General features: G+C 60.2%; 1 protein-coding gene across 17 annotated transcripts in view; it reads right to left on the reverse strand.

The window, feature by feature from the left end:
• The window catches only part of JAKMIP3 (Janus kinase and microtubule interacting protein 3), a gene marked incomplete at both ends in the record, with an annotated part of 44384 nt that extends 25140 nt beyond the window's left edge, over window positions 1-19244 (reverse strand). For all 17 annotated transcript variants that reach the window (XM_082853970.1, XM_082853973.1, XM_082853977.1 and 14 more), the window contains 2 exons: window positions 4555-5052; window positions 19110-19244. In XM_082853970.1, the coding sequence (XP_082710096.1) occupies window positions 4555-5052; window positions 19110-19244 (633 nt within the window). The remainder of the gene's footprint in view (window positions 1-4554; window positions 5053-19109) is intronic.
• Between the last annotated feature and the right edge of the window lie 5765 nt (window positions 19245-25009).

A 25009-nucleotide genomic window follows, 5' to 3' on the forward strand; every position in this document is an offset into this window, starting at 1 on the left:
TAGGCTATCCTGCTGCTTTGTTTGCTGTTTAAGGTTTGAGTAAGTTAATCAATCAGCCGTCTGCTGAGGTCAGCTTGGAACAAAGAGTAGAGATGTCTAATTAGCCCAGATCACAGAATTCACAGGCCAGCGACACACTGAACAGAAGAAGAGAAATCCTTAATTGCTACACTCCCACTGCCTGGAGCACACAGCAAAGTGGAAGAGGCAACCCGTTCAGTTAGTGGAAACTAAGAGGCCGGTGAAAATAAAGTCATGTTAAGAAGCAGCTACGTTCTCGGGTCTCACAGTTACAGTCACACAGACACTCTAGAAACATCATTTTTCCTTCATCAGGAAAGGTGAAAACAAGTCTCCACTCTCCCACTTAAATCAGCAATTTAAGCAGATGGTTTGGACCAGGAAGCCAACCTCCCAGGGAAGTCACTGTACGTGCCACGTAACGTGGCCAAGTTAGCCGGTCCACCCCGAGGTGGAGCTCCGAGATCTGCTCACCAAGGAAATGCGTGCGGCTGCTTCCACCCCACCGAGGGGGGTATTTGATTTCTGAAGATGGAAACTCCTCTAAGGTCCCAGGGGCCTCGCACTCAGCGCCTCGTTGCGCCCGACATGCCAAGGGTCTCAGTCAAGGGCGCATTCCTGCATCTCCCGGTCCCGCTGCTTTAGACACAGAGGCCCGTCCGTGAAGGAGGCGCGTGTGCACCACGGGCATGCCCAGCCGAGCGGAGACATGCTCTGTCGGATGCACGGGGCCCCCACCTCACTCAGGGGGCTGCTTCCAGCTCGGGGAGCACATTCAAGCCCGGGTAGCGGGATGGCCAGGGAAGCCTCGGCGGGCGGCCGCGGGGAAGCTGGGCTGCTCTCCTGACCTGCAGGAAGCACCGTGAAGAATCCACGCCCCCTCCCAGCAGCCTCTGCACGGGTTTAACCGCTCCAACGAGCTGTCCAGACAACTGGGGGCAGGCAGCACCGCACACCATAGGTTTCTATGAGAAAGGGGAAATTGGTGCTGCCTGTACTTCTTCAGTTTTATAGAATGTTTAATAAGCATCTGAGCTCGTATTTTAGCTAATGATCGGCAGACATCCCCCGATTCCACAACAGCATGGACGTGCCTGAAGCTGTTCTTGGGGCCCAGAGTCCCACCCCGCCCCCCGCCTGCTGCAGCCCAGTCCTTAGGGTGTGTCACCAGCCAGGCGCGGCTGGGACGACGGGGGCGCACCTGAGCTCGCAGAGGAAGTCAGAGCGAACCACCTCCTTCCCTTCCACTCTGACAGGGTGAAAATTCGGTCAGGAGCCCCCCCGTCCCGGGACCGAGTCTCTCCAGGGTCGCTGTGCAGCTGGGCACGGCTGACAAGGCAGCTCCAGAGCCTCCTGGGGCTCCAGACTTCCCTTCTATAAGATCCAGGGACCCCTCAAAACAACCGGCCTGGGCCTCTGCAGGGAGGCCCCAATCCTGCAGTCACCTCCTGAAACCCCCGGGCGCTCCGAGGCGAGCCCCGTGGTGAGAAGCACCTCTGAGCCCCGAGCCCTTCCTGCTGCCCTGCGGCCCACCCGGCTCCGGGCCTCCCTGGCTCTGTCTGGGCGTGCCTGCCGGCCGCCGCGTCCCCACCCTCCAGGAAGCTTCTCCTTGAGAGCTCTGTGCCCTCACGGCGTGCCACAGCCCGGCCAGCACCCAGGGTCCTAACTCTCCACACCTCCCCGGCCCTTCCCCGCTGGCCGGCCCAGCCATCCTTCTTGTGCCCGCGCCTGGCCCTGCGGGGCCCTCAGCCTCACGCCTCACCGGGGCCAGCCTCACCCCAGGACATGGCTACAGATGGCTACAGCCTCCCCTTCAGACCCTGTGAGCCGCACCCAGAAGACCCCAAAGTGGCTGGAGCCACAGGACAAGGGCCAGAAGAGCTGGGGCCAGCGGGCAGGGGCCAGGCCCCGAACACCAGCCAGACTGACCAAGATGCTGCAGGGGAGCCTCCTGCTTTTGGCCACTTGGGAGTTGTCATGTTCTTTGCAAAGTGGCCGCCCCTTGTTGAGGTCCCCTCCCTTCCTCCCTGGGCCGGGCTGCCAGCGAGACCCGTCTACAGGCGGAGCTCCCGTCCCCCAGGGTGCAGGGAATTCAGGCCCCAGGTTTGCTACAAGCAGCACTCGGCAGGGTGCCCTTTGCTCGGGGCGCTGGCCACACGAGGACACAGAGGCGCGGACCTCCCTGCAAGCTCCTTGGCTTCCCGGTCAGGCTGCCCACGGCCACTGCGCCGCGGCCTTGTGCCTGGGCCGCAGCAGGGCCCCCAGGCTGGCCTTCACGCGGCTGCAACCCTGTCTGGCATCGGCTGCCGCATGGCCGCTCCTGCGGTCACACATGACCTGGTTCGGCGTCCAAGGCTGGGTGGCACACGGGGAAGGGGAGGCTGCGTCTCCCCCAGGCCAGCACTCCCCTGAGCACTGGTGGACCTCTGACCTTCCAGAACCACGCGCCTTCCTCCCAGACCCAGGGAAACCGTCACCACGCCCTGGGATGGGCCAGTGCCACGGCTGGGGAAACAGCAACTCTGCCTGACGTTCGTAAGAAACTGGGATTGCCAAATATCTTCCAAGGTAATTGCAGACGGGGTCTCTCTGTGCGGGAGCCCTGGAACCCCCGACGGCCATCAGCACGGTCATCCCTAGGGCCACGTCAGTGAACCTCGCTGCACCGTGGCTGTCCTGGGACCTGGGACCACGTCCCTCCTCTGGCTCGCAGCGCCCTGACCACTGCTGGCCCTGCACTGTGGCTCGGGGCCAGGCCCTGCCTCTGGACAGCCCCCAGCCCGCCTCCCCTCCAAACCAGGTCCCTTCCTCAGACCTGCCCCCAGGCCCCTGCGGTGTGGCCTCCTCTGGACCACATCTTCCACCCTCCAGTTCTGCTCTAGCCCTGCTACCACTGCCTCCCTTTCCAACCCCGTCTTCCCTGAAAATGCCCCGGAGCCCCCATTCCCAGCCAAGGCCGCCGTCCCTCTGGGCTGGGGCATCACGCTTGGCCTCAGTCATGGTCACTTCAGACGTGTCTGCACAGCTGGGCCGGGTGTTACCCCTGAATCCACAGCCGGGTCTAGGGGCCAGGATGCTCTCACCAGCTAGAGCCTAAACGAGAAGGCCGAGGAGATGCTGGGCCTCAGTTAAGCAAGGGGTCACCATGGGGGCAGCACCGCAGCGGAGAAGGGGCCCTGGCAGAGAGGCTGGGGCCATGGTGCTGGGTTCGCAGGTGGCGGGAGCCGGCGCTCACCGTGGCCCTCGCTCTGGGAGCACCTCCTGTGTGTTGGGCACGCGGCTGGACTTCACGTGTGCTTTTCATTATTTGCTTTAAATTGCACACAAACAGAACACTGATATGTACTGACATATAGGAAAGCTGTTAATACAGCAGATCCCAAGAGGTCTTATCACAAGGAAAACATTCTTTAAATTTTCTTCTGGCTTCTCTGTTTATTGTGTCTCCATGAACTGATGGAGCTAACTAAGCTCATGGGGGTAATCATCTCACATATATGTAAGTCAGACCACCGTCTTGTACACTTTTTAAACCTATACAGTGATGTATGTCAATTATATCCCATAAAAACTGGAAACAGTTATTCTGTATATTCTATAATATGGTTGGGCTCTGGGAATAGTAGCTGAGGTGGGTGGGGGGCGCTGGGTCCTGATGCCGGCGGGCAGCACCTTGTGGACCGGCTTCCAACAGCGACACCTGGTGGAAGGGGCGGGAGATGCGGCGGGTGGAATGTGACCCCACCGCCCATTCCCTCCCCACTGGGCTAAGTGAGACAGACGCGGAGCTGTGGGACTCTTGGCGGGGGGGGGGGGGGTCTCAAAAGGGAAGTATTGGTCTTCTTGCTATCAGGCGTGTATGTCTTCAATGATATACACATGAAAGGTATATATGTGTGAAATATACACACAGAGACATATATACACACACATATATATACACGCATATATTGGGCACCTGGTCTCTGGAGCCAGGAGGATGCACCCGATGAAGTTCCTGACCCGCAAAGCATGACACTTCCCCAGACAGTGCACAGCCTGGGAATGTCAGGAGGGCCTGGGGCCCCTGACCATCCGCCGTGGGCCTCTGGTCTCGCCTCTCTGGGTCCACTGAGCTCACCGACCGCAGAACCTGCCAGTTATGGAGTGTGGGACTCACGCCATCAAACGCCAGCCACTGCCTGGCTTGAGCCTAACCTGGGGCTGTGAGAAGGGGAACCTTTCAGAAACCCCTTCCAGGAAACGGGGGTTCCTCTGCAGGTGCCTTGTTCTGGCCACGCTGGAACTGGGAAGGAAAGCTGGGTGGGTGGAGGGGAGAGGACTGCGGCCTCCCCGGCCCTGGGGGGCGCTGACTGTGGTGAGTTCTGAAACGCACCCGGCTGTTTTTAGCAGCCTGGCCTCTCTGCAGTCTGCAAACCAACAGTAGGGGTGTGAGGTGCGCTGTGCAGGGGACCCTGCCCGAGAGCAAGGCCGAAGCCATGCCTGCCCCTTGCCCCTGCTGCCCGCGCCCCGCGCCCCGCGCCCCGCACATACCAGCCGGCGGATCTCCCGCTCGCACTCCTTCTTGATGCGGGAGATCTCCTCCTGGTGCAGGTGGTACACGCTCCTGATCTCCGCGGCCTTGACCTTGTCAGCCTGGGCGACCATCGTCAGCGCCTCCTCCACCTGCTTCTTGGCCCCCTTGAGCTCGGAGATCTCCTGCTGCATCCTCACCTTCTCCACCTCGAAGCCCTTGCGTGCCTCCTCCTTGGCCTCGGACAGCAGCACGGCGCGCACCTTGTCGGGGGCGCTGTCACGCAGGGCGTGCAGCAGCGCCCGAAGCCGCTGGTTCTCGCTGTCCTTGACCTTGGCGACCCGCAGCAGCTCAGCCTCGTGCTGCCGCAGCAGCGTCTCCCGCAGGGCCTGCAGCTCCTTCATCTTTTCCTCGTGCAGCTTCGTCTTGAGCTCGGTGAGCAGGACGGCGCTCTTGTGTTGCTCGTGCTCCCGCAGCTGCCTGAGCTCCTGGCTCTTCTCCCTTTCCACCCGGCTGACCTGCAAGACCAGTGCAACGCCCACTGTCCGTGAGCCAAACTCCACGTTTGCTGAAACCCAAGTGCAAGTTTTGGGAAGGCGGTTTTTCTTGCAAACTTGGGAGCGACCGTCTATTCGAGGGTGGCTCATTAAAACATGGCTGGACAACAGAGTCAACCCTTGTCGTGGACAGCGGGAACGTGCACCCAGAGGCGTCAAGCCTGGAAGCCCCATTGGCCCGGAAAGTAAGACCGCAGACACACGGGCCCCCGGAAACCTGCGGTGCACGGGAGGGTGAAACCCTCACCTCAGATGAGTCTGCCGAGGAATGGGCACAGCCCGTGGGGAGCAGGGCGGGTGCGGCTCCTGCCCTCCAGATGGCTTCGGCCCCTCCCCCTTCAGCCAAATAAAGGGATGTCTCGCTTACCTTCTGTGACACTCCTGGCAAATGGAGAAACCGATCTAGGCAGCTGTACTGTCTGTCTACATGATGTCTGATGTCTAGATTTTGGGGGACACTCTGTTTTTTTTACTGAATGATTTATTTCCATCCGAAAGCTCTGACCTTGGCTGAATGACCCCACCACACACCATATGGCATGAAGCCGGCGCTCAAACTCTATTTAGGGAATGAAAGAATGGCTGCGATCCGGATTTGCCCCGGGCCTACGTGGGGGGCGAGGGGCAGACAGTCAGGAGGAGCCCAGCTGGTGGCACACCTGAGTGCACAGCCCTGCCGCCCGTCCCCAGACACACCAAGGGTGCCTCCGCTTCCTGCCAGAACCCTGAGCAACGCAGCCCCCTACAGACCCCTCACACTCAGTGTGTCCAGAGGGACGCCTCCCTTCCCCCCACCAGCCTCAGAGGTCTGTGTTCTCAGTCCAGGCACCTCGAGCGGGGCTGTCATCCTCGGCTCACGTCACCCCAGTCCCGTCAGTGAGTCCTGCCACCACCACCTGCAGGGTGCACCGCGTGTCTGTCACCTCCCTGGCCCCCCCACGGCCCCCAGGCCTCCGCTGCCTCCTACCGCCCTTCCCCACCACCCACTCTCCACGGAGAGAGCTCAGGAAGCACGAAGCTCTCCACTCTGGTCCCCATGTGACCCTCTTCTCCGTCCGTCTGCCGGTGCATTTGGAATGAAAGCAGCACCATCCCCAGGAAAGAGGGCGCTACCTGCAAGACCCCGTGCCACCCACGGGGCACATCCTTGCGGGAGAACGAGGCACGGGCCGCGGCCCCGGTCCGTGGGGACTCACGCCCTGCGCTTTCTGTTCTCTCCCCGCAGAGGCGTGTAGGCTCTGACCCCACGACCCTGGACGTGCGCCTGCTGCCACCCTCCTGGCTTGCTCTGCCCGGCCCGGCCCAGCTTCAGCCCCGAGTGGTCTCCCGCGGTCTCGGGCGGCAGCCTCTGCAGCCTCGTGGGGTCAGGAGCTCCCGGGCCCACTGCAGCGACCCCGTTACTTTGTGTCACTGTCTCCACAGCAGTCGTCACTCCCGAAAGTGCCTTATTTCTCTCTCTGTGGCTGAGCCGTCTGCCTTCCCTGCCGGGGCCGTGGCCACCTTGTCCTCTGTTATTTCCGCCTTTAGGGCAGACCTGGGACGCTGACTCCCTCAGCTGGTGCACCCCAACGGGCAGTCCTATTGTCCAGTGGGGTTCAGTCCCGAGCCTTCCCTCAGGATGGCTCAGACCCTGCAATGCTTGCAGAAACTCTAATAACCGGGGCCCCTGACAAGTCCCCAGCGGCACACGGGGCACCGTGAGCGCCGGCCCGGCTGTTTGGGTTTCTGCCTGGAGAACTGGGCTATTGCTGAAAGCCTCGAGCAGGCAGATATTTATTCATCTTCCATTTAAGTCACTCTCCCTTTTGTCCAGTTTAAATTGAGTTCAAGACACCCAGAAAAGCAAGGTTTGGACGGGGGGTATTTCTCAGTCGTGTGGGCGTGGTGACTCTCTAGGGGGGCCCACTGGTGCCATTTCAGAACCTGCTCGGGCCGCGAGGTGCTGCCGTCCCTACAGCGGGGGGGGTGCGGAGGGTCGGCAGCGTGGGTCCTGAAGCTGGACGTGGTGGAGCCAGAAGCACCTCCCGCGTCTGAGATCCAGAGCCCAGCTCCTCTCCCCGCGACGGGTGACGTAACACCACCTTCAGGACACCCTCTTGGATGGGAGTCAGCAGAGAAAAGAAAAATGACGGAGCATGTGTCATAGAGGCGTGTTTTGTGTTTTGTTTTGTTTGGAGCAGAGAGAGAGACATCAGCAGAACAGTTCAGGGTTAGATGGGGTTTAACCCCGACTCTGAGCTAAGCTGTGTGCAGTGAAAACGGAGACTACGCCCGCCTGTGGTTACCCTTCGGTCCAGTGCCCGTGACTCTGCTGTGGGGCAGGTGTCTGCCACAGCCCACATCAGACTTGCACGAGAGGCCTGGCGAAAAATGAGCCGACACGGGGCCGGCCTCCCGCCCTCCCGGCCTCCGGGCCTCCCGGCCTCCGGGCCTCCCTGCCTCCCGGCCTCCGGGCCTCCCGGCCTCCCTGCCTCCCGGCCTCCGGGCCTCCCGGCCTCCCTGCCTCCCGGCCTCCGGGCCTCCCTGCCTCCCGGCCTCCCTCTGGGCCTCCCTGCCTCCCGGCCTCCCTGCCTCCCGGCCTCCCGGCCTCCGGGCCTCCCTGCCTCCCGGCCTCCCTGCCTCCCGGCCCGTCCCCGCAGCAGCCCCGATGCTGCTGGAGCAATTGGCTCTGACAGACCCAACAGCGCGGCTGGGCTCCCTTTGGAACCGCTGCCTCCACGACAGCCACCGTGGTTACCGGAAGCTGCAGAGGAAGGGATCTGGCAGCTGAAGGAGAGGAGAACAAGTAACACGGGTGAGGGTCCCGGGAGACGCTCTGGGGCTGGAATTGGTGCTCAGCTGGGCTTGCTCACTTGCAGTTCTGAGCAAAGGCACTGACCACAAGGACCAGTCCGGTGGCTTCCTGGGAGCCCCGCCAGGAGGCGCCCGAGAGTGCACTGGTACTTGTCTCTGCCATGCGCTCACTGTTCCTCTCCTCTCTGAGGCTCCGTCCACTAAGGGGCGGTGAATTCCTTCCCTTAGTGTCTGGGCCGAACAGACAATCTCCCCTGGCCACGGAGACCAGCCGATGGCGGGCACGCAGGGTGTGCACAGGTGTGCAGCTCCAGCGGGTGGAGGGGGGAAAGGGCTCATGGCCCCAAATAGCACTGAAAATTGAAGATTGACCAACATGACCCGGATCCCTGAGCCCAAACGGCTCTCCATGACACAGAACTTTTTAGGAGCTCCCAGCAGCTCCGTAATAACCTCGGCCTCACTGTACCCTCCTCAGAGGCTGGAAGTAAGAAAAGCACAGGAACCTGCTTGCAGACCATAAACTCCTGCAAATAAGCACCAGTTTTTATCATTATCTTTCAGCACATTTCCCCCTTGCTGCCTTGTTCACAGGCTGGCCTGTCTCTTCTCCCTCTCAGAGTGAAGTTCACTTTGGTAAGGGGAGGGGGCAGGGGAGTCGGAGGGAAGAGGGAGGGAGGGAGGGGGGAGGGGGGAGGGGGGACGATGGAGGGAGGGTGGGTTTGTCATCAGGATTCCTCCTCCATGTGGAACCCTGTCTGCTCCACAAACCTGCATGTGAATAAACAGCTTCTCCTCCAAACTCCAAAGTTCTCATTGAACCTCTCCTAGAAATTAACCCACCGTCTCCGACGCAGAGAAGACTTTTTCTGGGCAAAGACCCTTCAGGCAAGTGGGTCTCTCCTTGACCGCATGGCAGCACCAGGGAAGCTTTAAAAAACACGGGCGCCTGCATCTCACACCCCAAAATGATGACATATTGTCATGGGGCAAGGGGTGGCCTGGGCCTTGGGACTCCTTTTACATTTCCTGTCCAGGTGAGTCTGAGGTGAAGCCAAGGAGGAGAGTCGTCGTGGCTCCACCCCTGGGGTCTAACACGAAGTCTGGGGAGAGCTGGGGGGGGGCGCTGCGGGAACCCCAGGAACTCGGCGCCAGGCCAGTTAGGCCTGCCGATCACCCCAGAGAGGCCCCAACACACACACACACACACACACACACACACACACACACACACACCATGCACATGCACATACGTACACCTGTCCTCACACATATACATGTGTGTACACATGCAGACGCATGTACACTCACATGCACACATGGGCTGTGGAACCCTAGCGGTGTGCTCTCTGGGGCTGTGAAATATGTGAGAAGGACAGTTAAGACCAGTTGTTCCGCAGCATCCAGTAAAAGGGCTGAGGATGCCCTCCTCCCACTCACGTCTGCCCGCAAGCGGGCCCCGTCCCGTGAGGCCCTGCGAGCCCCTCTGCCAGGTGAAAACAGACGGCAGCCGACCGTACGTACGGGCCGGGCGTCCGGACGTGCTTCTAATGGATGCCCAGGGTCAGCCCGTGGTGGAGGCCCTGGTGCTGCGGCCCCGTGTGAAGTGGGAGTGATGGGGGCTGGACCAGGGCCCAGCAGGCCACCGCGGGCCTGGGACTCTTCAGGGGCAGAGGAGGGGGGTCCAGACAGCATCAGGGCAGACCTGAAAACTGGACAAGAACAAGAACCTTGGGGCTGGAGACGGGGGGACACTAGCGAGTCCCACATGGGGCCGAGGCAACCTTTTCCCAGCGGGTGGGGCGCCGGCACGGCGGGACCCCACCCAGCCGACTAGCCAAATGGCTCAGACCTGCTCTTAGACAGAAATGGCCCAGGCAGCTTGCAGGTCGGCCGTTTCAGCACCGGTGGACACCGCCGTGCTACCGTCCTTGGTCAAGACCGGCTTCAATGCTCAGGCCAGACCACAGCCCCACGAGGATGGACCACGCCCGGCTCGTGACCAGCACAGACCTGACACAGAGCAGGCGTCACAGGACAGGGTGGCCACACGCACAGTCCTGACCAGGACGTCCCTGAGAGTGACGGGCAGTCGTTATGCCGGAAAGACAGAGCCTGGGGACACAGTCCTCTACCGACAAACTGCTGAACAGGATGGAGATGCTGTTTGTCAAGTGTGTCAGATATTATTCGTGAGAAGAGAAGGTATCAGAATCAAATCGCGTTTAAGAGCTGAGATTGCGCTGTTGCTGATTTAAGTTGCAGAGAGAAGGTGCATCTCTTTAATGGCAGCGTCGGACCGGCCGCGGGCGGGCCCTGCACTCCACGCTCAGTGCCGGGCAGCAGGGTGCGCCGGGCACTGCGGCCTAGAGCTTCGTGCCTCGTGGTCCCAGGGCTCTGGTGCGGTCCGTGCAACACCCGCTCTGGGTGGAAACGGCCACCACTTGTAACGCCGCAAACATCTGGAGCTCTCAAAGGCCAGTTAACAAACGTGCGGGGCCCTGGAGACAGCTCAGGGGCCTACAGGAGTTTAAGTTGAATGGATAAAACGGTGCCCTGGGAGGGGTCCTAATTCATTGCTCACGAGCGATTTTTAGACACATCACTTTTCTACCAGCAAGGATGTTTTCCCTCCTTAAAAAACTAAAAACAGAACTACCATATGACCCAGCAATCCCACTACTGGGCATATACCCAGAGAAAACCATAATTCAAAGAGACACATGCACCCCAAGGTTCATTGCAGCTCTATTTGCAATAGCCAGGACATGGAAGCAACCTAAACGCCCATCGACAGACGAATGAATAAGGAAGATGTGGCACATATACACAATGGAATATTACTCAGCCATAAAAAGGAATGAAATTGGGTCAAAAAGGAAGGAAATTGGGTCATTTGTAGAGATGTGGATGGATCTAGAGACTGTCATACAGATTGCAGTAAGTCATTGCACTAACGCATATATGTGGAACCTAGAAAAATGGTACAGATGAACCGGTTTGCAGGGCAGAAGTAGAGACACAGATGTAGAGAACAAACGTATGGACGCCAAGGGGGGAGAGTAGCAGGGGGTGGTGGTGGTGGGATGAATTGGGAGATAGGGATTGACGTGTATACACTAATAAGTATAAAATGGATGACTAATAAGAACCTGCTATATAAAAAAATAAATAAATAAAAATTAAAAATCCAAAAAAAAAAAAAAGGATGTTTTCCTCTGTGGTCTTACTTCTAGAAACATTATCTCCTGCCAACCTCCAACAACTGCTCTACAATCGGGGTCCATTTCAGGAACAGACACTGGAGCAGAACCCGCAGCCCCGCCCACGTCGGATGGTCTGCTTGGTGCTGCCCCTCCCCCCCCCCGGCCAGGTGCCCTGGCCCAGGTGCGTGTAAAGACGGGACAAGGGCACAGTCCCACTCCTGATTCATGCGCAACAGAGCTTCCCTCTGAATAAATGGAGGCGACCCCTGACTCCCCAGGAGCCTCATGCTTCCTGGCGCTGTGAGTTGCCTGTGGTCCTCCACATGTCGGGCCAGGTTCCTGAACACTTGGTCCTGCTTCTTGGTCTCCCAGGTTATCAGGGGAGGGGGAGGCATTCTTCCTCTGGCTCATTATGTTTTTCGGTGTGTTCTTTTCTGCAGTGTTTTTGTCTACAGGGTCCCAAGTGGCTCTGTCCACAGAGGCGAGAAGTCGAAGTCTGCGGCCTGCCCCCTGGAGCTGCTGCGAGAATGTAGCATTCCCGTGGGGGGGTGGGGGGAAGGGGTCTCCCACAGGAGTTTGGGGCATAACTGGGATTTGTGGATTTGGAGATCACTCCCGTGTTATCACACCCACTCGTCTCCAGGGCCAGGGCGGCCCCAGCCCCGCGTGCACATGGCCTCCTGCTGCTGGCGCGGAATCCTCCCGCTGCTCTCTGTCTCCCCCTCGGCTTCCCCGCTGTACCCCCTCCTCTTTGTGAAACAGGCAACACGCTGGCACCTACACCACCCACCTCACTAGCTTTGGAAAGACAATGACCTTCACGCTTTTTTCGCATGACTTACGGTAACAAATATGCTGACCTGGTGACCAGGACATACCTAGTCTGAAGGCAGCTGTCAACCAAGTTCATGGTCCCCTGTGGGTCTCAGTCTCTCTCCAATGTCCTGGTCCAGACGGTACATTTTTAGGCCCTTCCCACCTGCATGGCCCTCCGTGGCCTGACCCCTAGGCCACCTCTCCTGACGCCCTTCCTGGCCGCCAGTTGCATTATGGGAGCCCCCCTAGTTCCCACCTTCACTTCCTCGTTTTCCCTGTCCCGGCTGGTTTAAGGCCACCTCTCCTGGGAGGCCCTCCCTGACTGCTGAACAGAACGACCACACCACTGCCCAGCGTGTCGGCTTGGAGGCTGTAACCCTGCCCGGCTGCCCAGTTCCTGTTTCTTGCATGTCTCCCTCCACCTGGATGTGGTCCTGGGGGCAGGGTGCTCAGTACGTCCTTCCTGAGTGGCCGTCCATGACCTGGAGCTGGGGGGTGGCTGGACTTCAGCACAGGGTTCCCCCCACGGGGTCCGCTCCTCCCAGTTAGGACTAGTGTGTTTCGTAACAGCAGGTGTAACGCTTGGGTGTGTCTGCTCTGTTCCTCACACACGGTTCCAGGCCAAGCTGGGGGCACGGCTTGTAGGAGGGACCGCGGGGTGCAGGCAGCAGGGGCTGCTCTGTGCCCAGCCTAGAGCCGGAGCTTCCTTGAGCCTGTGACGGAGACACAGGGGCGTCATGTCGCTATGATTCTTTCTTCTTTCCACTTCAAGGATCCCAGTACTTCCCCCCCCTTTAGTACAACGTGGAGTTAACTTGGACGGAGCTTCCGAGTGGCCTCTCCCTTGGAGCCTCTCCCTGCTAAGCTCCTCCCTCTGTTCAGAAGGGTCTCCATCCGAGGTGGTCCCACTTATCTCCAGCGCCCTGGCAGCAGGAGAGGCCTGTTTTCATTGAAATGATTTCATTCTTTGCTGTCGAGTCTCCATTCCTGCATGTCCCCCTCGGTGATGAGCTAACCGTGGGCCTGAAATCCGCAACGCTTAGCCCGCGGCTGCCGCGTACACTGGCGTCTCTCTGTGCTCCACAGGGACCTTCTTGACCCTGGAAACCGCAACCTGCAAGACGAGGCGTTCAGTCCCTAACACGGAAGAGGAGGCAGCTGGCGCCTGGTCCTGAGGCCGCCTTCCCCCACCCTGGGGCACGAGAGCCTCCACCCCTGTTCTGTCCAGCCCCTTGGGGGCCGGGGAAGGGTCCCTCCGGCCGTCCACCCACTTCCATCATGAGGTCCAGAACCAGGCCCTCCTCCTTGGGTGCTGCAGGAGCATCTGGAATGTGCTAGAAACTGGACGGAAGGCTCCAAGTCCACGGAGCTGGCCGCACGAATTTGTCCTGCGGTGGTAACAATGACGTTAACACATGCGAAGACTTCAGAAGGGTGGCGAGGGTGGACGTTGTTAGCATTTGCCGTGAAGATCGAAATCGCATCTTATTCCCCACCTGGCCAGGGCGTACGCACCACCAACCCACCGCGTGCTTGGGGTAAAGCGTCCGTCTCTAGGCTGCGCAGACAGAACCGAGGAGATTCCCCGGGAGCTGCCTGTGGTCCTGTTGCAGCCCTGCTCTCGGCTACAGGAGGAGACGCCCTCCCGGGAGAGACTCCAAGGGTAACACAGACGCATCTTCTATTTACTGGACTGACGGCAGGGAGAGGAGGGAAACGCAGGCAAGAACCGAAGAGGAAACACAGCAGGCAGTTCCCACGCCGTGTGCGCCCTGCGCTGGGAAGGAAACCAGGCGCTGCTCCCAGCTCGCCGCCCACCGGGGATGGAGTGATGGAGACCCAGGACCCCCACCCTGGGCGCCGCGTCAGGGCCACTGACCACCTCCCGTGAGCTGAGCCCCTGTCTGAGCCCACATCCCCATGACAGCTGCCCCGTGGGACCAGCGCCATGGCTCTCGGTCTCAGGGAGGCCCAGGCCTCCTGGTGGGTGTGGGGCGAGGCCAGGCTCGGACCCAGGACCGTGCGGGGGAAATAAGGGCGGGCAGCGGGTCTGCCAGCTTCTGGCTCATCCACCTTCAAATCCAAAATGACAGCACGTGCTAATGCCGGGAGGCAGGGAACTGTACACACGCGTGCGCGCGCACACACACACACACACACACACTTCTTAAAATCTAGAATGTTGGGACTCCCCTGGTGGCGCAGTGGTTAAGAATACACCTGCCAATGCAGGGGACACATGGGTTCGAGCCCTGGTCCAGGAAGATCCCACATGCTGTGCAACAACTAAGCCCGTGTGCCACAACTACTGAGCCCACGCGCCACAACTACTGAAGCCTGTGAGTCACAACTACTGAAGCCCGCGTGCCTAGAGCCCGTGCTCCGCAACAAGAGAAGCCACTGCAGTGAGAAGCCCGCACGCAGCAGCGAAGAGCCAACACGGCCAAAAATAAATAAATAAATGCAATTAAAAAACAATCTAGAATATTTTAGATGACGTTTGGCTGGGACCGTGCAGGTCTGGCTGGGACGCACCAGTGGGAGCCGGGAGGCCGGGCGGGGGCAGGTAATGACGCGGGGGCTCAGAGAACGTCCTCAGGTCTCGCGGCCGGGCCTGCGTTCCTGGTCTGCCCGTACCCCTGCTGCTCCTTTCCACTGCCCCCCGCACCTGCTCTGGGCGGGCCACAGGCCCAGAGGCTGAGCAAAGAAATGAGGGGTCGTTACCTACTACACCACCTGGGTGTGTCTTTCTGCAGGAAGGCAGCGCTCCCTGGGATGGCACGTCCCGCCTCGGCCCCTGGGGCACTGCTCCCTCCAGCCCAGCTCCAGCTCAGCCAGGAGGGCCGGGGAGAAAACAGGGGTGGCAGCAGGACCAGGGGGACTGGCAGCTACCCTGTGGGGAGGTAGCTCTCGGCAGCGAAGCCCAAAGTGGAGGCTTCAGAGCAGCCAGGGCTCGGAGAGCTCAGTTCTGCAGAAGGTGAGGCCATGGGCCTGTGGGGTTTTCCCTCTCTTCTTTTTTGTTTTTTTTTTTTTGTTTTTTTTTTGCAGTACGCGGGCCTCTCACCGCTGTGGCCTCTCCCGTCGCGGAGCACAGGCTCCGGATGCGCAGGCTCAGTGGCCATGGCTCATGGGCCCAGCCACTCCGTGGCACGTGGGATCTTCCCGGACTGGGGCAGGAACCCGTGTCCCCTGCATCGGCAGGCGGACTCTCAACCACTGTACCACCAGGGAAGCCCTCTTCTCCTTTTTCAATTGAAGTATGGTTGCTGTACAATATTATCTAAGTTACAGGTGTACAACACAGTGATTTGCAATTTTTAAAGGTTATATTCCATTTATAGTTATAAAACATTGACTATATTCCCTGTGCTGTACAATATATCCTTGCCGTTTATTTATGTTATACATAATAGTTTGTACTTCTTTTTTTTTTTTTTTTTTTTGCGGTACGTGGGCCTCTCACTGTTGCGGCCTCTCCCGTTGCAGAGCACAGGCTCCGGACACGCAGGCTCAGCGGCCATGGCTCACAGGCCCAGCCGCTCTGCAGCATGTGGGATCCTCCCGGACCGGGGCACGAACCCGTGTCTCCTGCATCGGCAGGCGGACTCTCAACCACTGCGCCACCAGGGAAGCCCTAGTTTGTACTCCTTAATCTCCTACCCCTATCCTGACCCTCCCCTTTGCCCTCTCCCTACTGAACCACTAGTTGGTTCTCTACATCTGCAAGTCTGCTTCTTTTTTGTTATATTCACTAGTTTGTTGTATTTTTTAGACTTCACATATAAGTGATGTCAAATGGTATTTGTCTTTCTCTGTCTGGCTTATTTCACTTAGCATAATGCCTTCCAAGTCTATCCATGTTGCTGCAAATGGAAAGATTTCCTTCTTTTTTATGGCTGAGTAATATTCCATTGTGCATATATGTACCACATCTTCTTTATTCATTCGTCTGTTGACGGACACTTAGGTTTCCTCCATATCTTGGCAATTGTAAATAATGCTGCTGTGAACATTGGGGTGCAGGTGTCTTTTCAAATTAGTGTTTTTGGTTGTTTTTTTTTCTTCAGATATATACCCAGGAGTGGAATTGCTGGGTCATATCGTAGCTCTATTTCTAGTTTTTCGAGAAACATCAGTACTGTTGTCCGCAGTGGCTGCAGCAATCTGCTCTCGTGCCAACAGTGTGCGAGGGCTCCCTTTCCTCCACACCCTCACCAACAGTTGCCATTTGTGTCCTTTTCGACAATGGCCTTTCTGACAGGCGTGAGGCGACGTCTCACCGTGGCTTCGATTTGATTTCCCTTAGGATTAGTGATGTTGGGCATCTCTTCATGTGCTTGTTGGCCACCTGCACTTCCCCTTTAGAAAAGCATCTGTTCAGCCCTTCTGCACACTTTAAAATCAGGTTGTGTGGTTTTGGTGTTGGGCTGTGCGAGCTGCTTATATATTTTGGGTAGTAACCCCTATTGCTCATGACATTTGCAAATAGTTTCTCCCATTTAGGAGGTTGTCTTTTAGGGTCTTGTGTTTTCAACAAGAGTCACAGGAAACTGTGATGCACAGTGAGGTCTGGAAACCACAGCCTAAGGGGCCTTAACTAGAAAGAACCACAGGCAGAGGTAAAAAAGATACCAGAGTCCTTTTCTAGCCGGGGAAACGAGGGTGCCTGTATGAAGGAACGCTGACAGGCTGGTGCGGCCAGAGCAGCCCGCACTCGGGCAGCAAACCCAGCCCAGCGTGGATTCGACGTGGATCTGAGTCCTGGAGCTTCCGACTGCGTCCACCTCCCTGAAGGGCCCTCTGCACTCTCATGGGCCCTGCTGTGGTCACTGTCGCACTGCGATCACACACGCTCTTGCACGTGTGGTCCAGGACACGCAGACAGGGGTGTTCTCCGCAGGGCTGCTGCGTGTGCCGGACCATGTGAGTGGGATGAAGGAACCCTCGGGAGCTCCAGCCTCCCAGACACACGGTGAAGGGAAGAAGAAAAAGGGACTCAGAACCATGTGTCATTTATGCTTTAAAAAGAGTCACACAGGTGCGTTCAAGAAACTGTAACTTGAACCCCTCTGGGAGGTGACCTGGGGTGTGGACCCGAAGAACAGAGGCTCCCTGATGCTGGGCCTTTTCTTCTCTTCCTTTGGAGTTTTGAATCAAGAGGTTGTATCATCTTCTCAAAAGACAGTAAGTACACCTTGTATAAATAACAGGGCCTCTGACGCCAGGCCCAGGACTCCTGTCTGCCACCAGGGAGAGCTGCGAGCTCCGACCCGGCCAGACTCGGCCTGTTGGCCAGCCAGGGGCCAGCACACGCCCCTTGGGCTGCCACAGGACGGATGGGTTTTGATAAAGCTGCACGTGGAATACGTACGATGCTGCTGTAAATGGTGGACAGAATCTAGAGATTCGGGCAAGAGTACTATTATTTAGTGATTTCTATCACGCGGCGTTTCTTTGCATTGAAAAGACAATTGCTATTATATTTTTACCCAATAAAACAAAGAGTTTCATTATCATTAGGTTCCTAACAAGTCAGCCCCTCTTCTCTTTCATCTGCAAACAGGGGAGGGGGAGGGCCAGAGTGATGTCCGAGGCTTGGCCTCGCAGCCCGTACAGTCTGGTCAGGACAAGATGCTCGGAGCGCCCACGTGCCTCTAGGGCGCAGAACAGATGCTCTCTGCGTCCGGGGACAACTCGACAACTCTCCATCCCAGGCCACTGATGTTGGTGCCTTTGCCCCGTGCTCCAGCCAGGCAGCGTGTCGGGGCCCCTGGGCTGTCCTTGCTGGCTCTGCGACCACCTGGCACAGAGCAGGTGCTGACACCGATGCTCTCCAACTCCCTGGGTCCTCACCACGGGCACTCAGCAGGCTCTGACTGTCCTGCAGGCCCAGCGAGGTGGCCTGGCCACGGGAGCGGCCACGTGGTCACTGTGACAGCCGCCTTCTAGTGTCCATGCTGGAGGCCCTGCGCCCGGAGCTGTCTCTGTCCCCTTTCACAGAGCAGGGGACCTAGGAGGGAGGGAGGTGACCAGGACCGGCCCGCACACTTTTTCTGTGACGGGCCACGCACGCAGTATTTCAGGCCTGTGGCTCAGATGGCGCTGCTGTTACTAAGCTGCAGACGATGTGTAAACGAACGGGCGGGGCTGGGTCCTAACGACTTATCTACTAACAATGAACTCTGAATTCCATATAGTCATCACACGTCACAAAATACCATCCCTCTTGTGATTTAACCAGGAGGTTGCGAAGCAGCTGGCCCCCGCCTCCCGTGACTCCCTCCCTGACCGGGCCTCCCGGGAGGGCAAGGCTGCGGGGCCGTTATGCCGGCCAGACCACAGCCAGGGACCTTTCAAACCCTCCGGGAGAGAAGCCCGCCCTGGTGTTCTCCCCTCCCCACGCCTCCCTCTCCCCAGATTTTCTCTTCTTTGCATCTCCTTCCCAAGAGCCCATGTACTTCCTAGTGGCTCCTGGGTGGGAAGCGAAGAGAGGATGGAGGTGACAGAGAGGGAGGGAAGCGTGGGAGGGGGAGACGGCCCCCCGGGCCTGGCCTGGCACTGAAAAGGGAGGGCATCCTCTGACCAGGACCCCCTCAGCCGCAGCACAAGCCCAGCCTTCTCTGCAGGCTGCAAGGACCCCCGAGGGCTGGGTGTCAGGGCAGGGGGTCATCACAGGGCCGCCCACTGGGGTCTGGGACTGACGCTTCCAAGTGGGTCGGTTAGGAGAGCTGCCTCCCAACACCTGGAGGCCTTGAGCCCAGGGCCTGGCTGTTTGCTTTGGGGCTGTTATATTTGGGTGAAATTCCACTGTGAACAGTTCAGGGGGAAGCGGCACCGTTCCAGGTACGGTGTGGTTGGACAAGGCCCCTCGGCCCACACGCTGAGGACCAGGGCTGCTCCCACGGGTCAGGCCCGTGTCCGCACACCCCCCTGTGGGTCTGGAGCCCCCTCCCCGGCGCTGTCTATGCTCCTGAGCTGCCTTGAGAGCCGCTGGGACCCGGGGACCACCTGGGCTGGCACATCTGCAGAGACCTGGCTCCACCCCGCTCCGGGCAGACCCTGGGGGCCCAGGAAGGCGTGGTGAGGCGGGGGGGGGGGGGGGGGGCGCGGGGTGCCCAGGAAGGCGTGGCGAGGCGGGGGGGTCGCGGGGGGCCCAGGAAGGCGTGGCGAGGCGGGGGGGTCGCGGGGGGGCGCGGGGCCCACCTTGCTCTTCTCCTGCTGCAGCTCGATCTGGATCTCGGTGAGCTTGGCCCGCAGCTCCTCGTTGGCGGCCTGCAGCGCCGCGAGGACCTCTGCCTTGTCCCCCTTGCTTCGGCCGCCCGCGCCCTTCTTGGACATGGTGAGGGTGGCCCGAGGGGCGCTCGGGGCGGGCCGCTCGTCCGGGCTGGGCTGTGCACGCCGAGCTGGGCTCCGCTACATTTTCTCAGTCACCTGGAGGGGAAGCACACCTGGTGAGCAGGCCTGAGCTCGGCGGCGCCGCGGGCAGGGTGGGCGGGGCCACGCTGGCTCCTGACTGCCCGCCAGGTCACAGCCCCGGGCCGCAGGGGCCTTCTGCGCTCTGCACAGCACCCCTGACGGGGACCCCCCCAAAGCTAGAGCAAGTCCCCTGCCGCACATGTGACCAGCGCTTAATGAATGTTTGCTCTTTGCCCCTTTGGAATAAGACACCGGGGGACCCAAAGTTAAGGCCCGCCTTTCATACAAGGGTGTGTGGCAGCGTGATGGGAACAGTGGGTTAGAAACACCAAAGGGAGTGGCGGCTGGGACCCCTGGGCCCCTCCACGGGGCCTACAAACTTCACCTCGGAAGGGGTGACACCCTCAGCCCAGGTGCCCGAGCCAGCTCAGCGGGTGAGCACGTGCCCTGGGCCCCCCTGGGTGCCAGCGCCCCGCCCCGTGCCCGAACCTGCTGCCCCCAGGCCTGGGGCTGCCCCTCCCTCCTCCTGTGTCCTCGCGCCGGCGCAAGTGTGGGAACTGGGTGCATCCCCCAACTTCGCCTGGATGAAAAAGCAGAGGCAAGCTGAGCCCTGCTCTGCACTCATTCCCCGCGACACCCCGTGCCTCAGTTTCCTCATCCGCACAGAGAGATACAAGAGTGCCCCCAGTGTCCCCCAAGGCCTCCATCCTGTGCTTTGGACACCCGTGCTGAGGTGCACAGCGGGTCCCGTCCACCTGGTGAGGCTCTTCAAGGCCTGGTCTGGGAGGTCCTGGGGGACCACTGGGACCCACTGGCCAGGAGCTCTGGGTGGGGGGCCGTGCCGTCAGCCAGCCCTCAGCCTTCTGTGAGTAGGGACCTGGCCCCATGGCTGCCCTGCAGTGTCCCCAGGCCCGGTCTCACAGCGACTCCCCTGGACCAAGCCCCACCCTCCCTACTTCCCCCCCCCCCCGCCCCCGTCACCCTCTCCAGCCTGTTCTCCACGCCGACTCACGGGCAACTGTGCCAGGACCCAGTCCCCCGGCCCTACCCTCCCGCCTCCCCGTGTCCTGCCATCGCAGTGAATTCCCAGCGCCTGTGCGATTCACTGGCTGAGCTCCTCCCCAACTGCTAGTTACTCGATGTTTTCTGAAAATGGTCTTGTTATTCTTTACTTATTTTTAAATGAAACTCTGCAGGCCGTTCCTGGATAGAGAGGCAGCATCACCAGCCGTCTAACAGGTAACCAAGGGCAGGGTAACATTGAGGGAGACGCCGGAGGTGGGGCGCCCCACTGGACGGCAGCAGAGGGGCCCTCCGCGCCCCGCCCCCAGCCAGGCCCCGCCCACCCGGCCTCGGGCTGGTCCAGAACACAGTCCACCTTTATTTCCTCCCGAGGGCTCGATGCAGGCGTCAGCTCTGGCTGGCTCAGACCCCCAGGGGCTGAGCGGCCTCCACCCTGGCCCGGGCCTCCCAGCACCGAGAGCTTTCGACGCAGTAATGGATCTTCAGCCCCAGCCTGGCGTCTCCCTAAAGGCAAGTTCACAGTTTTCTCCAACATCCATTCAGGCACAAATACGGTAAGTGTCTTGACCTCGTTATTTATGGAAATGAGTGTGGACAAAGTAAATCTCCCCAGAGCCCGCTGGGAGCACGTGGGGGGTCCCACTCGCCCACACCCGCGACAGGGCGTCCAGGGCCTCTCCTGCCCGGGCCATGCTCGTCCTCCGGGGGCACTTTTCAGGACGACTCCCGGGGAGCAGCACGGGCGTCTCCCCCTCTGCCCCGCATCCTATCTGTACTGAGCGCATCCGCTTTGGGCCTTTGGGGAGTCGGCGCTTCGGTAGACGGGGTCACCACACTTCCCCATGGGCACCGCTGCCCACGTTAGAGGGAAACGGGGCTCCCGTGACATGGAGGCCACGTGTGCCCGGGCAGCTTCAGGGTCCCCTGGTCCCTGTTACGTGCTTCTCTGCACCCTGTGGCTTCACCGCACACCCACCCACACCCACAAAGCACATAGTCTCACGGATGCTACGTACGTAACACATACTTCCATGTCCTTCCTGCCACCCCGGGAGAAAGAAAGGGCGGACGGAGGGGAGACGGAGGCTTTGGGAGTGGTGAGGTCTCGGCCAGCACTGCGAAGCCCTCCACCTCGGGGATGCCGGGGGCTTCAGCTGGCTCGTGCCAGGGCTGTGCTCTCGTCCGAGGAGGCCCGTGATTAGCCAGTGGGAGCACAGGCCTGAGGGGCTGCGGTGGAGCCGTCTGAGAAGGACCACGGGCACCCACTGGACAGGGCCCTTGTGGCCACCGTCTGCCCAGCGTGGGCCTGGATCCGCACGGGGGCTGCGTTCACCAGGGCTCAGCCCCCCCGCTGTCTGCCAAGGGCCCTCCCTCCCTGGCTGAGACCCTCGGGCCCGCCCGTGAAGCCCAAGCTGCCCACCCAGGTGGGGCCCTCACAGCAGCTGACGGGCCAAGGGCCGAGCGCGGATCCTGCAGGGATGGCGGTCACAGGTCGCAGCAGGCGGGGCCGCCTGCACGGAGACTGGATGCTGGGCGGTCAGGGTGGGGATGGGGGGGGGCGTGCCTGTCCCTCCCTCGGGGAAACTGGAGCAGCTCGCTAAACGCAGACACATCCGCAGGGGCTCCACTGCCTGCCCCCCTTTCTCTCGGCCACCTCCCATGATGGGGCGCCCACGCTAGGACCCACCCTCCCAGCACCTGCTCTCCTTTCCCGCCAGGCAGCCCCACCCCTGAGCCGCAGGCAGCCCTGCACACGCCGCCCCAGCTCTGACGGCTCCGGGTGGCGACTCACGAACGTCCACGGAGTCCTCTGTGGCCTCGGGGCCCAGCGCATGGAAGGCCTCGGGCTCTCCTGTATGCTCTGGCCGCCGGGTGGGCACTCCTGCCAGGAAGCGTCACTGCCCTCTGGAGGGGTTGGAGCAGTGCTGTGCCAGCCCTACCACCAGGTCTCGGGTGGGCCGGAGCCACCCCTCCACGTGGAGCCACAGACCACGCTGTCTGAACCTCAGATGTGGAACCGCCCCCAGACTCGGGGTCAGGCCTTGGGCCTCCCGCCCGCTCAGTTCATGGTTGGGAGCTGCGGTGCTGGTGGGAAGGGGAGGGGCGATGTCCGACCAGCCATGCGTGGGGCGGTGACCAGGCTGCAGCCCGCCTGATACTCACTTAAGCACCCTCAGGTCACTCTGCTCCCGTAATCGGAGTCTGCGTCGCGGTGCCGGGCGCCTTAAATCTTTGCCGTTGAATCAGACCCTCCCAAATACGAGTGTCGTGTGCCTACGTGGGAAGCCCAGGGGTGCAGGAGAGGGGGTGGGGGATTTCACCAAGTCCCCTCGTGCTCCCTGCACCAACCCAGCTCCCACTTGAGACCCAGACCAACCGCGTTTGCCGCGCTTTGGTCAGAAGTTGTTAAATTATCGGATCCACAGCGCGGTCTGTCCGCCTCTGTCTTGGGGTCTCCAAGGAGGTAATCAAACAAGCAGAAGAGGTCTGTTCTGATCTCTCTGAAGAAGTCATTTTGTGTTGGGAGGGTTGAGAGAGGAGACAAAGCTCGCGGTCCACAAGCATGTCTGTACCATGCAACAGTCGCCACGGGAAGCCGGTCCGTATGCCTGGCCCCCACCTGTCCTGCCGGCCTCCATCCAGCGTTTCTCCACGTGGAGACTCCGGGCTGGTGCGCTGCCCCCGACGTGCAGGAAGAAGGAAACCGCCAACAGGCAGACAGCAGCCAGGGTGACGCCCCAGCGATGGGTGAGCGGCCAGGGTCATAACGGGGTTTTGACCTTGCAAAGCTGGTCGTATTTACATGGACTCTTTCTGGGTTAAGCGGTTTATCTACGGAGAAGAAAGGATGTACCTGATGCTTCTGATCTTGTCAATTCCATGGAACTCCAAGGTGCGGGAGGGTCAGAGGCACCTGTCACATCCCACAGGGACCTCCGAAGTACAGGCCACGGGACCAATGGCCGGAGGAGGGGGCACAGGTCCAGGCCCCGGTGGCAGCGGGGTGGACACACAGGGCGTAGGCTGTGGGGCCCTCAGACCGGGCTGGGGTGCGGGTTCCAGGCGCCTTCCTCCCCAGGCAGGACCCTCACCTCACTGCGAGCCTGGCGGCAGGGCTGGCGAGGGTCTGTGGCTCAGAGCGGACACATTTTACTCCCTGGAACAGGCCAGCCATGGGCCCCGGAGGAGCCCTGAAGAGACCCCTTTCCCATTAAAATTCATTTTTCTTGGAAAACATCAACATCCCCCAGAGAGGGAAATCAACTGGTCATGCAAGGCTGGATGTAAGTGTTGATCGAAGACTCTGGTCCACGCCTGGAGCCCTCCAGAAAGAGGAGTTTGCTTGGGCAGAACAGGGAGAGCATGGGGCAGGCGGGGAAGCCCCCAGCAGGGCCCGGCCTCAAGGACGTGGGGCTGGGGAGTAGCACGGGGTCCGGGGGCTGCGGCGTGGCGCAGGGGCGCAGGCGGCGGCAGAGGGCTGCCCAGACAGGAAGCCCGGAGGGCCTCCACCCCTGGCCCTCCCATCGCCGACCCTGGGAACAGCGGACCCGAGCATCCTGGGACCTCCCGCAGATGAAGGACGGGAGACGGTCCTCCGAAGCGCTATCGGGGCAAAGAGGCTGAGGCTGAATCGACTTTCCTAGGGGCCAGAGGCAGAGCTCAGGAGTCCGAGGGGCGCGCACGAGGCTACAGCGTGAAGCCTCATGGGGACCAGGGGCCGGAGCGGCCCCGGTGCAGCCACGCCAGCCACAGCGCCTGTGCCTGCAGGACACGACCCGGGGAGCCGAGCCACGTCAGCCTTCGGTCGAGCGCCCGAGTTCCTGCACCCTGAGCCCCTACCCACGCGCTGTCTCTCGTCCTGAGGTCGGAACAGCTCTGAGCAAACGGGGCAGCAGCCCCTCTCCTCCCCCGCCCAGCAGGGAGGCCTCTGCCATCCTGCTCTGACCCCAAGGAGGACACGGCTGCCCAGCACAGGGTTTCTCGGCTCAGCAAAAGGCCCAGAGAGGCGGCCGCGCACAGCACCCCATCAAAGGGACTTTTCTGGCAAACCTTCAAGTCAGGCCACCGGGTCCCCTAGGCAGAGGCGTCCCGTCCGAGGGTACAAGGAGGAGAAAAACGGCCGAGCCTGGCGGCAGGCCCGGGGGCAGCTGAGGGGTGCTCCGGGTGTGCTTCTCTGACCTGGAAGGCTGGGTGTCACACCCCACACGGCGTGTGCCCAGCGCTGCGCTCAGAAACAACTCCCCTTCCTGCACCGACTTCAGACACATCCCAGTTTGGGGACGGCTTTCTGCGAATTCACAGGAAGGAGCATCTGACTGGCTTCATTTCCTCCCAGGAATGACATGCATCCTACTGGACACAGCCCGGAAATCGTCAGGGATTGGTGGACTTCTGCCGCAATGCCCTTCGCTTGTAACAGCAAGACTTTTGTTGCTAATCAAATCAGACGTGTGAAGAAAGGGCTCGTCTCATGCTAAACCGACAGCGACCCTTAGAAACACGCACGGTGTTTTTAGTGTATCTCCTAAGAGAGGCTAGAATTATTGGGGGTTTGGGTTATAACTGTTATTTCTAACTGCAACATTCTAACTGCAACATTCTCCAAGGAGTCAAACGTGTGTTGATCTTGCATAAACCCTGACTGGAAATGCAGTTTGCAGAAA

Source organism: Leucopleurus acutus (assembly GCF_964270905.1).
Source record: "Leucopleurus acutus genome assembly, chromosome: 14".
Taxonomy (NCBI): Eukaryota; Metazoa; Chordata; class Mammalia; order Artiodactyla; family Delphinidae; genus Leucopleurus; species Leucopleurus acutus.